Genomic DNA, 15,729 nt, shown 5'->3' on the forward strand with positions numbered 1-15,729 from the left:
GTTCTTACATCACAAACACTTTCAACCATCAGCCCTGCATCCAGCAGTGGACGTGTTGTTTTTATCGAGTCAATCTGAGGTGGTGGACGTGCGTCACGCGCGCCATGGACAGGGGCAGGACCAGAGGCATTAACATACATGCAACAGTTCTCTTTTCACTGCGCCACTTGCGCTTTTCAGACTAATCTCGTATCACAAAAGAGCGTCTCTCTGTTGTCTCCAGTATTTTCTAATGATATGCAAACGGGGTACCAACCTCCGAGTCATTTGCTGCCCATTAGGGGAGGAGGTCGCGGCTCAGAGGAGGGCGACAGGAGCTGAAATGAAGAGAGGAGAATCCCGGGGAGCACAGTTAATCACTTTCATTTTACGTAGATCATAGCATATTTTACGTATAAGTTGTCATTTATTATACGAACAGATGACATTTCTCACAAAAAAAGAAAGTAGAAGAAGTTAAAAGAAATCAAAGAACTGCTTTGAGGTTTTAATATCACAGGTATCAAAACCGTTATAGCCCTCCTTCTTCCTCATAACGTGCAGAGGTTGTCCTCAGTGGATCTGTGCGTCTCCAGCTCCTTATCAGGTGGGGAGCAGCGGATTGGGTGGGGGTGGAGCCTCGGCGGAGTTGTCCATTCCTACAGCTTGAATCACACTACTCTCTCCATACACATTCCTGCCGGAGACCGCTTCATTCAGGGACTCGCGTTGTCGGGAGGATTTGAACACTTTGGAATTGAGTTTATCGCAGTCAAATCAAATGATAACTATGGATTTATCGCCTCGCGCAGCGCTCAGAAGACTTCTGCAGACGACTGTGTAGTTCTGCGTTTTTCTTTTCTCTGGATTTATCATGCGGGCTTCGCCTTAACAGTGGAGTAGACCTGACTGAACAGTAACCGGGAGGTTTTCTGCTGAGGCTGGTCGCGACTGAGACATTAAACAATGATATTAACACGTAAGTCTATCCAATGATCATTACTTCACGTGTATGACAAATGATGTTTGGTGATTTTGTATTTCAAGTAAAAATGTGGCCATACATTAAAACGGTTTCCTGTTTATCGAAGAGAAATAAAGCCAATGTGTATGCGTAAACGGAGGCGTAGAATGTGCTTATTTTTAATAAGTTTAAATATTTAGGAGTCTGAAGGTTTGCTTGACTTTGTCCTCATAGTAAAACTTTTTATACGTCGTATTTAAGGCGCAACGCTGCGGGCTGTCAGATAAGAAATCTCCTCGCTTTGCGCATAACTCCGCGTCTCCACTAACCCCACTCTTGCGCTCTAGTAACAAATCCACAGGTTGCATTTAAGTGTAGGTTTTCACAAGCAATGCACGACCTTATGGATTATGCTTTCCCGACTTAAAACATACATTGTTTTAAAAAACTGTCCTTTTACGCAGACTAATGCGCACACCCAATGGTTTTAATTGGATCCAACGTTGATCCGTGTTTTGGAAACAAGGTCGTGAACTGGAATGTTCAGGCTAAATCGTATTTAGTGTCTTGAGATTATAAGAAGGAACCAGTCCGCAACGTCTCTGCCAGTATAGTGCCTCCAGTTTGTTCAACTGCCTGTGCCTTTTGCCTGCCGACCTTTTGCTAACGGGGGGAGTTTGAGGGGATGTGTTGTGGCTGTATAAAATCCCGTTTTCAGTCCTGTGCTGGCAGGCTTCACTTGATTTGTGGGCTTTGGCCCTTTGTCTCAACTGTTTTAACTGCCTGTTCCAACACATGGCTCCTTATCAGCTACCTCAGGTCTGGAACAGATATGAATGAGCACAGGGAGGTTCAGTTAAGCAATATAACCATAAGGAACGTGCTCAAACACCAACGTCCAGCTAGCAAGCTGAATTAACATTACCTGTATTAACCTGCCTGACACTGACACTGCACTCTTACAAACACTTAATTTGTGACTTTTCAAAAGAAGAGTACAGTTACAGAAAGATAAGAAACCACATTTTTATTCTTCTTTTATGCACGTTTATTTTTATATGACTCGGGGATGGGACTTTATGGTTTAGCAGATAGTTTTGTTGGGAGAAGAGCAAATAAAAAAACACGCTTCATCTGCCCTTCTTGTGAAACAGGAAATGAGCTGGGTCCTTATCTGAAAGATTTACATCCAGCTGGCACCCTGTTTCTGCACGTCCTGTGAGGAGACACATTTGTTCTTTGCGTTCTTCCCTTCGCTTGGCTGAAGGTACCCAAGCTGTCCTCCGATCTGTTTATGAATGGGTAGCTATCAAGAGTGGGGGCCCCCATCAGGTAGGCTGTCATCTGTCTGTGTAAAGCTTATCAGTGGGTTTGAGTATGCCAGGTCACCTGATCCACGAGCGGGACCCTCTGAGTGAGCATAAATCTTTTGTCAGGGAGCACAGGGGCCTTTGGAGTTCGCTCTGCGATGATGCATGCGGGCCAGCTGTGTGTTTGAATGCTTATATGTCTGTGCATTCGTGCCTGTCCCGGCTGGTGGTAGATATCTGGAATGGACCATGGTAACCTCATTATAATTTTGTGTAGCTTGAGGCCGGACAGATGGTGATATTCCTGGCATCGTCTCACTTTCCTAACAGCCAGACCCTCTCAGGGAACACCAGCTGTCTCAGCCGTGGAATCACAAAACCTAATACCCATCAGGAGGAAAATCTGTTATCGCCCATCTTTGCATTCCAGAAGAGTCCTGGAGGGATTTTAACATTGGTCATGACAGAAAAGTATCCAGTTGTCCCGATGCTTTTATGGCATTTCAAGCTGTTCGGGACATTGCGATCATTCATGAAATGGTTCCACGAAGGTTGAGATCATGAATATATCAGAAAAATGTTCTTCAAGTTCACTGACACATCAAGAGGTGAAGGACAAACACTGGCAGCAACCCGGCTTCGACTTTGCTTGTGATTACTGCTGAGCCACAGAGTCTGGCCTGGTTTATCACATCACCTGTCTAGACCCACTTTGCAGCTCCTTCAGACCGACCCACTGAGACCTGAAGTTGATAAGCCACCCCCTGCCTGCCTGTTGGGTTGCCTTACAGTCGGCACTCTGAGAACCAGCCATGATCGTCTATTTCCAGATAAGCCACCTCAATTCACTACAGTTTTTAGCCAAGCATTCTTCTCTATCTGCCAACTTCAAAGCCCCAGCCACAGTGATAACTGTATTTAGACTCTTGACCTCCACTTTGCCATGTATATAGCAGAGCCTTTGAGGTGGGGAGCAGCATCCTTTGTTTGCTAGCTGCTGACGAACTCCCACTGGAGCTGAGCATTCAGACTCGGCCAAGCCAGACCCCGCTGCCTCCTGCGAGGGAGGGAAATTTTGGTCGGCAATTGTGAGAATTTCCTGCCACAGGAAAGGAGAGAAGAGAAGGGCCAAGCGGGGTTGAAATACGCAGAGAGAGTGCAGGAGAGACGAGGGTGAGAGCAGGGGAAAGAAAGGAAAGACTATGATGGATAATTATAGAAGTGGATACCCCAGAGCAGTGGGTGAAGCTTAACCCTGAGCGGCTGCTTACCACGTCAGCTTTGGCCAAATTCCAGAAGAAAAGCCACCAAATGAAATCTCTGTTAGCACCAGCTCAACTCGTGACTAGCTCTGTTATCTGCTTACAATTGCTCTTATCTTTATTTCCCACTGAGAAGGAGTGTATCTCTGTGTTTGTTCAAGAACAAATGCTAACTTCTATATCTCCAACTGAGGGGATTTTTCTGGTCTAAAACACATTTAGTCCAAATAACTTCTCCTCAGGAGGCTAGCTGAGCTTTAGCCACATCTGTCTCTTTGTCCAGCCTGACGGACATGTTTCAGACATCCTGTGTGGCTCCCTCAGCAGGACCAGAACTTCTGGTCTGGTCTGTGCACAGATTCAACTCTTAACCTCTCCAGCTGTTTGTTTGCCTGTCTTTCTCCATGCCAACCAGGCCAGGACCTTTGAAGGTAATAAGATGACCAAAGGAGAGAAAGGTTTAGTTTGGCAGAAGGTTGCCTTTTGCAGTCATGGAATTACATGTCGCTGATACATCATTTTGCTAAAACTCATAAAGCAGATGAGGCCAAGATGACAAAAGTTTGACACTCTCTTTGTGGACTAGTGTGGCTTTTAAAATAACTTAACATATAATATAACATTTCACTCCTTAAAGTGTAAGGGAATGTGTCCTGAATGTGCTTCTCCAGAAATTACAGTGTGCATCATGAAATATGTGGTCAAGTATAGAAAGAATAGTTTTCAAGGACAGTGTTTTCAGTGCTGTAGCTGGCCTTGAAACGTTGCTGCTGGCTCGACTCCTTTCACATTTGTAATCTGTTGTACTTCAGCCAACTTGGCACATGTAGACTAAATATCACATCATTATCACGGCAGTGAACTCCAGGTTTCTATTTGAGTACAGCTCAGTGGCTGACATTTTTTGCTTTCATATTTAAGTGCTAACCGCTTCATGTATACATTTGTCCGGTGTGGCTTTGTAGCCGTCTTTAACCACGAGGGCGTTTGGTTGGAACACACAATCGCCGGAGCCAGTGTTTGTCTTGGCTGCCTCCCCGCCTATTATCTGGCCAGGAACAAACGAAGGCAGGGCCTTACAGCCGGGTGGTCAGCAGCCACCGCAGCGCCGCTCCGCTCTCTTCCTGTGCGGGACGCAGGAAGAGGAAGTGAGGTAGTTCCCTGGCAAGGGCTAAGGAATTGGGTTGGACAGTGAGGGAAGACAAAAAAAATGAACCTGGAGTTATTGAAGTAAACAGAAATGTAAAGGGTTGGGCGGGGTGTCGTGGGATGACATTTTTACGACCAGAGTGCTGAGATACTCTTATAAACCTCTTTTACAGCCTTGTGAGGCAACCTTTTTTTATTCCAGATGCATCAGATGGTATGTGTGTGGATCTATTGTTAGCTTGTTTGTGCCAGAATCCCCTTGCCCCTGTCCACTTCCTGCAGCCAAACAAAAGATAGCAAAATATTCCTGCTTGAATGAATGGCGACACAATGTGGTGCGCTGACAAATATTATTCAGTTTGCCCATCTGCACGGTGAATACTGTCATTATTTTGTTTCTGAGGCACACCAAGTCCACATTATGTCACTGTAAAGTAGATTTGACACACATTCTAGACCAATGGGGTGTGTCGCTGGATAGCTTCCCTCCACAGGCACTTAATGGATCCCATAGCCCTCTTTTTGGGGTTTGGGGGTGGAAAGCTAACCACGTGTTTGTATGTCTAATTTGCATCTCAATAGCTTTACTGTCTTTTGAGTGGTTTGTCTCTAAACATGAGGTTGGCCTTTGCAAACACACACAGACTTGCCTGCGCACACACTAGTACACACAAATATACACGAGCAAACGCAAGAATCTCAAGCCCTGCTCGGTGCTTTCTTTCAAGAATGTTGGTATAATTACCCGTTGGTTTCTTTCGTTCCTCTGGGTTCACTACACTCCAAAAATACTCGGCCCAACACACCCACCGTACACACAGCCTCTGAGGCATGCCGATTCACATCCACAAGAGAAGCAGGAGTTCATTCGTCAAATTAAAGCGAGTTAAACCGTAGTTGTTAATGTGTTGTTTGACACTAGGGTGCATGCCGGTGTCACAGCGGTTGCTTCAGGAGTGCCGGCCCCTGCAGTGGCAGAGGGGAGACCCTGTCTTGGTCGTGTCACACCTTGTTGTTAGTGGGTTTGTCTGCCGTCTAGGCTTGTTGTTGGTATGTAAATGCTCGTATATAGTGGAGCCCAGACCCTTTGAAACAGAAGTCTTCTTCTGACCTCGGCCTGTCTGTCTGACAGTACTTTAAGGTTACCCTTCTTTTGTGTCAGGTCAATCCTTAGATGGTAAAGTCTCACTTGTTTGACATTATTTATTACATGTTTACCTCCGCATTACCTCTGTAGTTTGCCATTCAAATACTGAAAAGTCTGGCAGTCTGTTCTTTTATGCTCTTGAGCTTTAGCTAAAACAAATACAACAATTCTTTGGTTTAATTTAGCCTTGAAATGAGGTGGAACGGCTGGACTTGTGTTTCCAAGATAAAATAAACTACTCTGACTTTCTTTACTGGTGGTTACTATCATTAGCTCTGTCGCACTAAACTAAACATAGCACCCCTGCAGATGTTAAAAAAAGTGATGTCTCAATTCAAGGATTGTGAAATAACAACCAAAACGTTGAACTATCCTGCCTACATTTCAGACAAACAGTTCTAGCATTGCTAACAGGGTTAGCAAGTATTTAGCTAAATGTTGTCTCTTTCAACGGTTTACCAGTTTCTCTTCCGGGCTTTGTTGCAATCATCTGGTTTACTAGTTTTTCTCAAGGCTGTGCTACATTTGCACTCGCTGTCTTAGCGCTAAAGCAGACATTGTAAAGTCAGCTCCTTAAGGCTAAGAGACATGTTTCTGTCTGTCTTCTCTATACAGACTGCTGGCTGTGGGGGTCGAGGAGACTGGGGTGTTTGCAGCCATTTGGCATATGTCAACTAAAGACTTTCGCAGATAATTGGGAGACATTGCCATGGCTCCTGTGACACAGTGGACCTCAACATGTAGTCGGTAGTTAGCATAACAAGCCCAAATGCCACACCTTGTGTTTGAAGGGAGCTGTGGTAGGAGTTTGTCGAGCAGTGTTGGAGAAGAGTTGTAAATATGCATTGATCGACAGTCCACACACATCGACTGATATGTGTGTAAAAAGTCGAGGTTTCCTTTGTCACAAAAGTGTATATTCACATTAATGGATACAGTTTGGTTGTATGAGGCTCCACACACTTGTTTTTAGGTTTGAAATCTCTGTGTGAACAGCGAAAAACCAGCGCCTAACCTGCATAAGGAGCTTAAGTGGCACACACTTGCGGTGTGATGGGGTTAACACAATTTGCACGAGTGATGCTTTGAGCTCTAGCTTTAGAAGCATGTGAGCGGAGAGTGACCGAGTGTGAGATAGCTAATAAGGTCAAGGGGTTCACTTTTGATAAGCTGCGAGCGCTAAGTTCTTTGTCTTTTTCACAGGATTGTGTTTCTTTAAATGATGTTTCAATTACACTAATATGTGTCAGAGGATTTCCTCACACATCATGTTCACGAAGACTTCTTTGGCTTGTTACTGTTATTGTACTTTGATAAAACTGTCCTGCTCAAAACCTAACGTGTGTTGGTATTCTCCCTTTGTTTCTCCTCTGCAGAAATCGAAGCCAAAGAGGCCTGTACCTGGCTCCGGGCCGCAGGGTTCCCACAGTATGCCCAGCTTTATGAAGGTAAGGGCCCCAAACTAGACACACCCCGGCCAATCTCCCACCCCAAGTGGCAATCATTAAGATAGGAGGGAGAAAAAAGTGCCATTCTTAGTGGTGATATATGAGAAAAAAGCAGCTAACAATATGTTGTTTCTTAAGTGACCAAAAAACATTTTTTGACCACACAGTACTAACACTAGCAAGTATAATAGGATCATTCTACCAAATTGTCCAAGTAGAAAACCACTATATCCTTTAACTAACAAACGAAGCACCAACACGCGTGCTCCCCCCTTCGCATGCATACACATATCACAGCACAACATTCCTGAGAAGTAAGGGGCACTAGTGTGCAGTTAAAACCGCACAAACCTCAGCAAACTCCCAAATATTACCTATGACATAACTAGTGCAGTAACTCTTTGAGGAGCAAAGGTCTCTCTTCTTTGTTAATGGAACACGAAACATGTTTTCTATACCCTCCAAAGTTACTCATACAACGACAAATGGTTGAGAAAGAATGCTTTGCCGACCTTTGAGTTTAAAATACATCAAACATTCTTCACACTCCGTGTAGCTGCTCCAACTCTACGGCACACCATGGGGCGTACCAGGTGCCCTTATGTAACTCGGGGGGCGATGACAGCAAGACCAAGCTACCATTGTCAACAGGCCATTGCTCGTTGCCACTTAAGCGTTAAGGTTTCCTATTTGAACGGAAAGCTCATTGTGTTAGCGCAGGTGATGAGGCTGTTTTACACATACATGAACATAACACAAAAGCACAGCTCACCATCGGTCTCTTGTGCGGATCGCAGAGAGAGTAGGAATTTGTGCCGATGCGAGGCATGTTTTTCCGTCCCTTGTATCCCTGGGACAATCTCTATTGTCTGAGCTGTCAAGACTATTGCCCCACTAAAGATAAGCCGACTGATAGGCCTGTTGCAGTACTGTAGGTTAAAGTTGCCGCTCTTCCCTGAGTAGCATTTTCTTATCATCGTTAGCCCCGAGGATTTAGATGCCCGAAGAAGAAGATTCCCGTTTTGGGTTGGGTCGACACATTCCAGAAACATCTTTAAAATCCATCCCCGTAGCAGAATAAATAATCGCCATGATTTAAGGCACACTGTATGTGTGTGCTATTATCAATCCAGTTAATGAGTTTGACTAGTGGAGAAAGACGAAGAAGGAGAAAAGGAAGTGGGACCTCTGAGCAGCGTTGGAGTACCTATTGTCATTCTTCAATCAAGCCCCTGTTCTCTCCCTGTGTGCTCCACATCCCCCCTGCCTGCCCAGTCTGAAAGCTGCAGCTGTGTTTGTTTGGTCGGCTAAGACGCCACTTCCTCTTTTAGCTTTTCATCAAGCCTTGTATGGGGGGGGGAGAAGGTGGGACGGAAGGACCCTGGTGGGTGTTTGAGTAGGTGGGCGGGTGGGTGTTTTTTGAAGCTAGGGGATGTATCTATAGTTTTTATCTGAACACATTGATCCAATCAGCGGCAGGGAGATGCCCCACACTAATCCGACTCCCTCTCTGTTTTAGACGCCCTGTTCCCCATCGACATCTCCTCAGTCACCAGGGACCACGACTTCCTCGATCGGGACGCTATCGAGGCTCTCTGCAGGTGAGATTACGACTCATACTGAACCTTTTCTGCGCTATCTCTTGTTTCCCCGCCAAATGAAAGCATGAGGGCATGACTTCAAACAGAGGCATGCTTTGGAAAGTTGCCGATGAGATGAAAGAACGTCACGATAAGTACCTTGGAGCCATGTACTGCACCTTTCCATCTCTCCCATTGAGTTTTCTACATCCATACTCTCCTCTCTCATTATGTGCTTCTTTCTCTGGGGCTGATAGTGTTTACCTCAGTCTTTTGTATCGCCCTGGCAGCCACATATCTCACTCCTGACGTTCACTGCTGGATGTCACGCAATGCTCTTGACATTCAGTGCGTCCTTTCCTGCCTCATTTGCTTCCAAAAACTGGAGTTAAACATGCTTGTAAAATGGCAGTAACTGTAGAGGAGCGGGGGCGTGTTCTAGCCGATGCCCCCACCATATCAATTAGCATATGAGGAGGAGGTTAATGGCTCTTTAATGGAGTCGCCTTCTTAATCAAATTCCGACTCTCAGTAATAAACCCCAGCAGGTGTCCCTCCATACATCTGGAAGCTATCATCTCAATGTCTCCTCTCTTGGCAGCCTTCACCCCCTCCTCACTATCCCCAGGTTCCCATCCCTTCATCTCTCCATTGTTACATGATCTGCTCTAAGAGCTCTCTAGAGGGCGGACCCCTCCACCACCACCACCCGCGCTCCCCTTCTCCAGGTGGCTGGGGGGATAAGCTTTCCACCCCCTCCTCCCCGATATGTCGTCGCCACTCCAGCAGATTTCATTCTCCTCGCTCTCTCTCCTTTTTCTGTCTCTTCCCGCTCATGTGGGGATTATCCTTCAGCAGCTCATTAGCCGGGCTGGGTGCACCCGAGCTCCCGCTCTGTCTTTCTCTTACCCTCTTTTTTTCTTGTCCCGTTTCATCCTTTTTTTTCCTCTTTGCGATGAGAGGTTTGTCTTGTAGGAAAAATCAAGGAGCTGGAATATTAAATGTAACCAACTGTGCATGTGTGTGTTTGTGCTTGCAGGAGACTGAACACCCTCAACAAGTGCGCTCTCATGAGACTGGAGATCTCACCGCAGAGAAAACGAGTAAGTGCACACACACACACACACACACACATATATATTAACTCCACTCCTTTCTTTAAAAAGCCCCTTTTGCACTTCTTCTTCTTCTCAACCACAATCGCATTTCCTCACCTCAACCGTCGGTTCACTCTTGGCCACAGGGCAAAGCTGTGTTTTCTCTCATCTTGTTTAATGAGAAGGCACCTGTTGAGTTTATTTCTAAATCAAGTGGGCTGTGGGGGACCCTAGGGGGAGGGAGGGTAGCTTTAATGTCTAAATGAAGGGGTTGCATTCAGCAGGACCGCCTCCTGCTCGAGTCAGGCTCCCCTTCTTTCTCAAATACCTCCTCATACTTCTTTCTCCCCTTAAAACAAACCAGTGTGCTGCTTCTGTGGCTACAGCGTAAAGGAAAACATTCTGACTCTCTCTGAGTCACTCGGGCCTCTTAGAAAAGTTGTTCCTAATTCAGCGTGTTTCCACCACACTAGAAAGTCAACCTAGTTTCCCTAATGGCCTTAAGTGCTACATAGTGACATCCTTGTTCTGTGTGTGGTGGTATTCATTAGGATGACCCTCTGCGCGGCACCTTTCATTTCAGGACTCAACAGAGGAGAGTCAAAGAGCTTATTTGCCATGTTTGTGGGATGACACCCCCCACCCGTCCCCTCCCTCAGACAGCTTAGGAATGCATTGATCTCTCTTCACATTCTCCATCTGTCTGTTTCCCGTTCTGCCTGGTTTGTTTTTTCTATCAGTTGTTTTAATACAGCAGAGTCGTGACGTTCAAAGACGGTTTGGGGACAAGATATCTGCCGAATGTTGACGAGTGTTCGAAGCTTACAGGCCGATTGCATCTCTCTGTGCACAGTGGACGGCATGCTGCTGTTGTCGCACATTTAAACCAGTGTAAATGAGAAAATAAAAACACAATGGAATCCAAAAATCTCCTCTGTCCTCTTTGAATGATTGACCTGAATCAAAGCTCTGTTCGAGCGGGGATAGATGGCGCTCTTGTTCACTTGTATTTGAAGTTACATCATGTTTCCACTGCAAAATATATAATTAACTAAGCCTGTGTGTGGAGGCCACGTGAGCAGTGAAATTAGACCACTGGCACTTAATGAGTGGAACGGGGATTTTATGGTTTAGATTTTTTACTGGAATATATTTTATTCAAAGCGCCAATTTCCTGGCATCTTAAATGAAGTTCAGTTACCTTCTAAACTTTTTGTTTTGAAAGATAAAACAACCTTGTTGTGTTTTGGTGGTATCAGATTGTAGACAGGGCTTTAAATGGTGACATAGAGGTGATTAAATTGTTTATTATTGATTAGGAAGGGTAAGGAAGTCTGCTTGGAATCTCCAATCTCAGCATGTATGTGTTTGAAGTAGGGTGGATATCTTTGTCATTGATAAGGAATAAGGATAGACAGTAGCAGTGTATCAGTGGCGCTCCCTCACACTCAGTGTGTGCGCGCACGTACAGACGGAGGGGATAAAGACAGTAGGGGGGACTGACCCCAGTCTGGCTGGCTGCATTAGGAGCTATGGGGGTCATAATGGAATTTCCTGAACTCCCTCCAGGGCCCGAGACAGATTAACCAAACTGGGGGAGGTGTGCGCATTTTGTAAGGGTGCATGTGCTCTGTTTGTGACTCAGTAATGGCCAGGTTTGTGTTGTCTTGTGTGTGTTGTCCATGAAAGTTAGGAGCAGTCTGGCTGACCAGTCATACGCTTAACCGGGTCGGGATATGAAGACATTTGATAGCCATCTTATATTGGTGTATTTTGCACGTAACTTGCAAACCAGACGTATGTTATGAGCAGATAATATGATGTCATAACGGGCAGATGAGACATCAAAAACTTACTACTGTAACGATGTTAATGGCATCTGACAGGAATGTGCATAAGATGCAACAGTTATAAAACTAATTCTCCAGAAAGTTTCCTGGACTGTCTGGAGGAATGTTGGAGACGACAAGGGAAACGTAGCACAGTATAATGTCCTCTAACTGTTTCTCTTTTTCCGTCTCTCCTTGCTGTTTTCTTCCCTCTCCCTTATCCCCTCCTCTCCCTTATCCAGAGCGAGGACTCCGATGAGGACGAGCCCTGTGCCATCAGTGGCCGCTGGACCTTCCAGAGGGACAGCAAGCGCTGGTCCCGCATGGACGAGCTGGAGGTTTTTTCCAACTTGCCCGCAGATGCTGCAATGCCAACTTTTCCGAAGGACCAAGTGTCCCAGAAAGGAAAGCTGGCCCTGCGTGAAGGCAACAGCTCGGAGAGCGTGCTGACCGACCTCAGTGAGCAGCCTGAAGTGGGCTCCATCCACAGCAGTGGGAGCGGAGGACGGGCGGAGGAGAAGAGCCATGGGGCCAGCCTGACAAGTGAAGCTGTGCCTGTCGGTGCCACTCGCGCCAGCTCTGTAGCTAGCATGTGTTCGTCCTCGGGCACGGGCGGGTCAGGATGCGCTAACGAGGACTCTCTGTCTGATGGGATGCCTCCTTCACCCCTGGAGACACTCGGACATTTCACGTTCGATGTGAAAACGGGCATGGCAGGAATGGGAGGAAGTCTGGACAGAGGAGGTGGCAGTGGCAAAAGCACACGCTCAAGAGCTAAGAGCTTCCTGAAGAGGATGGAGAGTCTGCGGCTACGCAGCGGCACCACCTCCAAGAGAAAGAAGAAGGGGAGCAGCACCGGTGGGAAGATAGAAATCAGCGGCCCTGTCATCAAAGAGGGGCTGGATGATGACAAGCTGCGGAGGCTCAACTGCGTGGACATCTCCAGCATCAACCTCAACCAGAACCTCAATCACCACCGCAATCCCACTCAAACTATGACACTTAACCGGAATCGCTCGGTATCCTACTCCACTCAGACCAGCAACGGCAGCACTGGGAGCACTGGGAGCAGTCAGTCTGAAGCGAGCAGCGGCAGCGCAGTGAGCACGCCGAGCCCGGTGACTCGCGCCCGCAGCCACAGCACAGCAGCAGGCTCCAGTAAGAGAGGGGGAATGTATCTGGAGGGTTTCGATCCCTTCAGTATTCTCCAACAAGCTTCAGATCGACAGACAACACCACCACCCAAATCTGCCCCGCCCATCCCCTGCAAAGCTAGCAATGGGATGACTGTTGACGAGCAGAACCGAAGGAACAACTGCAGCGTGCGAGGCAACAGCAGACAAGCAGAAGAAGAAGAAGAGGAGGAAGAGGACGGCATGATCTTCTTCTACTTACCAGAAGGTCACAAGCCGGGAACCTTCCCCAAAGCCCTGCAGGACGGGAGTTCACGCAACAACAACGGGAACGATAACGGGAACTCGGTGATCCTCAGGGGGCGGCAAAGCAGACGCCAGCGTCACATGTCTTCAGGCTCCGTCGACAGCCGGCTCAGCTTTTATGACAACGTCCCCTACACTGAGAGAGAGGAGGAGGAAGAGGTAGATGAGCGCAAACTGGAGGAAGTGCTGCAACACGTCAGCGGCCTGCAGCGGTATGTCAACGCCTGGTCGGAGGCTGTGGCAGGAGAAGAGGAGGAGGAGGAGGAGGATGAAGAGGAAGAAGGAGACTCGGATTCGGCGCTGGACTCGGCCTCTCCTTGCCCGTCGTCTCCTCTGCAGAACCGGCTGGAGGAGACGGAGAACGGGAGCGACCAAGACAGCACGGGGAACCCGCTGGGTGAGGGAGAGGAGGGGATGAGAGAGAGGAGGGACTCGGGTGTCGGGGCGTCTCTGACCAGGACGAGCAGGTCAGTAAAGAAAATCTACACCGACTTCTTACAAATATATTACAGAATTAAAGGGCCAGTTCACCCATATTAAGACAAAACATACCTTATACCTTTCCATTGTTTCTAGATGAACACTTTTCCACCCCATAAAATTGTGTTTGCAGAAAGTAGTTCCCATTACGAAAGAGAGAGCTATAACTCAACCAAACAACACCATGCTTTTTAGCCTACTTTTAGCCGACTAAAACTCCTGCCAAACATGACCTTAATGCATGCAAAGCTCAAGAAGAACACAACAATAGAAAGACAAACACTGAGGAACCAACAGAATAAAGTTTTCCATAGAAGGTGACAGCAAAGGATCAACATGGGGACACGCTGAGACTTCTCTCCTTACGTAATGCTGCTGAATACACTGGAATGCTGCTTGGTCTCCATGGTGCTGTTGTCGTTCCTTCAGGAATCCACAGGCAGAATTACATTCGGGGGGCGTTTAGTCTCTTAGCTAGTCTCTTGATTGATGTGTACATAAATCCCTGTAATCCCTAACCCGATCACTTGGCACAGAAAACTACAAATACTCAGTTTGTGTGTACACAAAAGCATGACGCATAAACTGCGATTTTTTAAATCAACACTCTTCTTCTTCTCACAACTCAACCTGTGCTCTCCCCTCTTCTTTCTCCTCCCCGCTCCAGGCCGCAGAAACTGCGCTGGCCGAGCTTCCAGAACTCCCACCGACCCAGCTTGGCTTCGGCCCAGCTCCAGATTAGCTGCCAGTCGGTGCTCCAGATGAATCTGCTGCAGAAGCTCTCCCTGCTGCAGCTCACCGCTCTGCTGGAGAAGCACACCCCGACAAACAAACACGGATTCAGCTGGTGAGTGGACAGAGTATCTGTACGTTTGGTTATGGTGATTTTTATAATGAAATGCCTTCAATCCATCCAATTGCTCCCATCCCACCCGTCTCCCAGTGCCCTCCGTCTGCAGGTGGTTGTGTAGCGCGGTGACGTCTGTCCACAGAGGTTGGGTTTCACATTCTTTTCCCAGGGCCATAATTGCTGGGAAGGGGTGTACATTGTCTTTTTCTCAACGGGGCAATCATGGCAGTTCACACGCATGGTGTTACAAGAGCTGGAGGCTTGAAAGATCGCCCCTCAGCAATTATCCCTCCACCGTTACCCCTCTCTACCCTCACCTCTCAACTACTGGTCTGACGTCACGTGTTACGCTGAGTTTTTGGAGTGTCTTCCAACCAAACTTCATTGCTGAAAGTCTATTTAATGGAAGCCTTGAACTAAAAGAAGTGTAAAGTAGAAGACCGAACTTTGATGACAAGAAGGCACCTAAACGGACATGGTTTTTATATGACTTCACAGTCCCAATGAGGAAAATTAACAAAAAAACTTCACATCAGTTTCTTGTATTTTTCCACTTTCCCCATCCCTTCCTCCTCGGACAGGAATAGAAAGCGTTATGACCCCAGCTTGTCTTATGACAGGCTGGCGCTCACTGAGAGACAGAAGCCACTTGTTGGCTGCTGGAGGCCCACACATATTCAGAATTCCGGGCCTGGATCATAATATGCTCCTTTTCCACTTTTTTTTTTTCCCCTTTCTCCAAAGTGTGGTTCTGAGAAGCGCTCGGAGTCTTGTGAGCTCCCGCTCCCACAAAGACGAGTTTGTTCTGACTCACGCAGAACGTCTGTCTGCTAAACACACTCACACCCATGCAGAGAGATGCGCGGCCGTAAATCTGCTGATGCATTCTTGTGAAATGGAGTTACATGTTTCAACTCTGGGGTTTGCGGTTGTAGACTCGGTGTTCACTTGCATCCAAGAGCAGACACACACACACACTCACAGTCAAAGTAACAAATAGTGAGGAAGACGCTTTGCACGGATGTATAAAGCTGCAGGATCCTCCCTTTTTGACACCCTGGTGTACATCTTCCCTCCCCCCTCCCCCTGTTCATCCTCCCCTCTCGTAAACCTGGAGACAGGCTTCTGCAGACGCTGATTTCCTCCTTACGCAAACAGAAAACACATTTTGGTAGCCTGAATACTTCTGTACCAA

General features: G+C 47.0%; 1 protein-coding gene across 2 annotated transcripts in view; it reads left to right on the top strand.

Annotated features, from left to right (window-relative positions):
- dlc1 (DLC1 Rho GTPase activating protein) overlaps positions 1-15,729 on the top strand; it is a 73,341-nt gene that overhangs the window by 50,611 nt on the left and 7,001 nt on the right. Inside the window, exons 1-6 of one of the 2 annotated variants that reach the window (XM_069665333.1) lie at positions 701-958; positions 7,188-7,259; positions 8,779-8,860; positions 9,879-9,942; positions 12,008-13,671; positions 14,352-14,531. In XM_069665333.1, coding sequence (XP_069521434.1) covers positions 946-958; positions 7,188-7,259; positions 8,779-8,860; positions 9,879-9,942; positions 12,008-13,671; positions 14,352-14,531 — 2,075 coding nt within the window. In that variant the 5' untranslated portion in view covers positions 701-945. Of the gene's footprint in view, positions 1-700; positions 959-7,187; positions 7,260-8,778; positions 8,861-9,878; positions 9,943-12,007; positions 13,672-14,351; positions 14,532-15,729 lie in introns of those variants that run through there. The other variant, XM_069665332.1, reaches the window with a different exon arrangement.

The sequence above is a fragment of the Semicossyphus pulcher genome, unplaced genomic scaffold (assembly GCF_022749685.1).
Source record: "Semicossyphus pulcher isolate SPU_LCO1_2020_fin unplaced genomic scaffold, fSemPul1.0.p SCAF_17, whole genome shotgun sequence".
In the NCBI taxonomy this organism is placed as follows: Eukaryota; Metazoa; Chordata; class Actinopteri; order Labriformes; family Labridae; genus Semicossyphus; species Semicossyphus pulcher.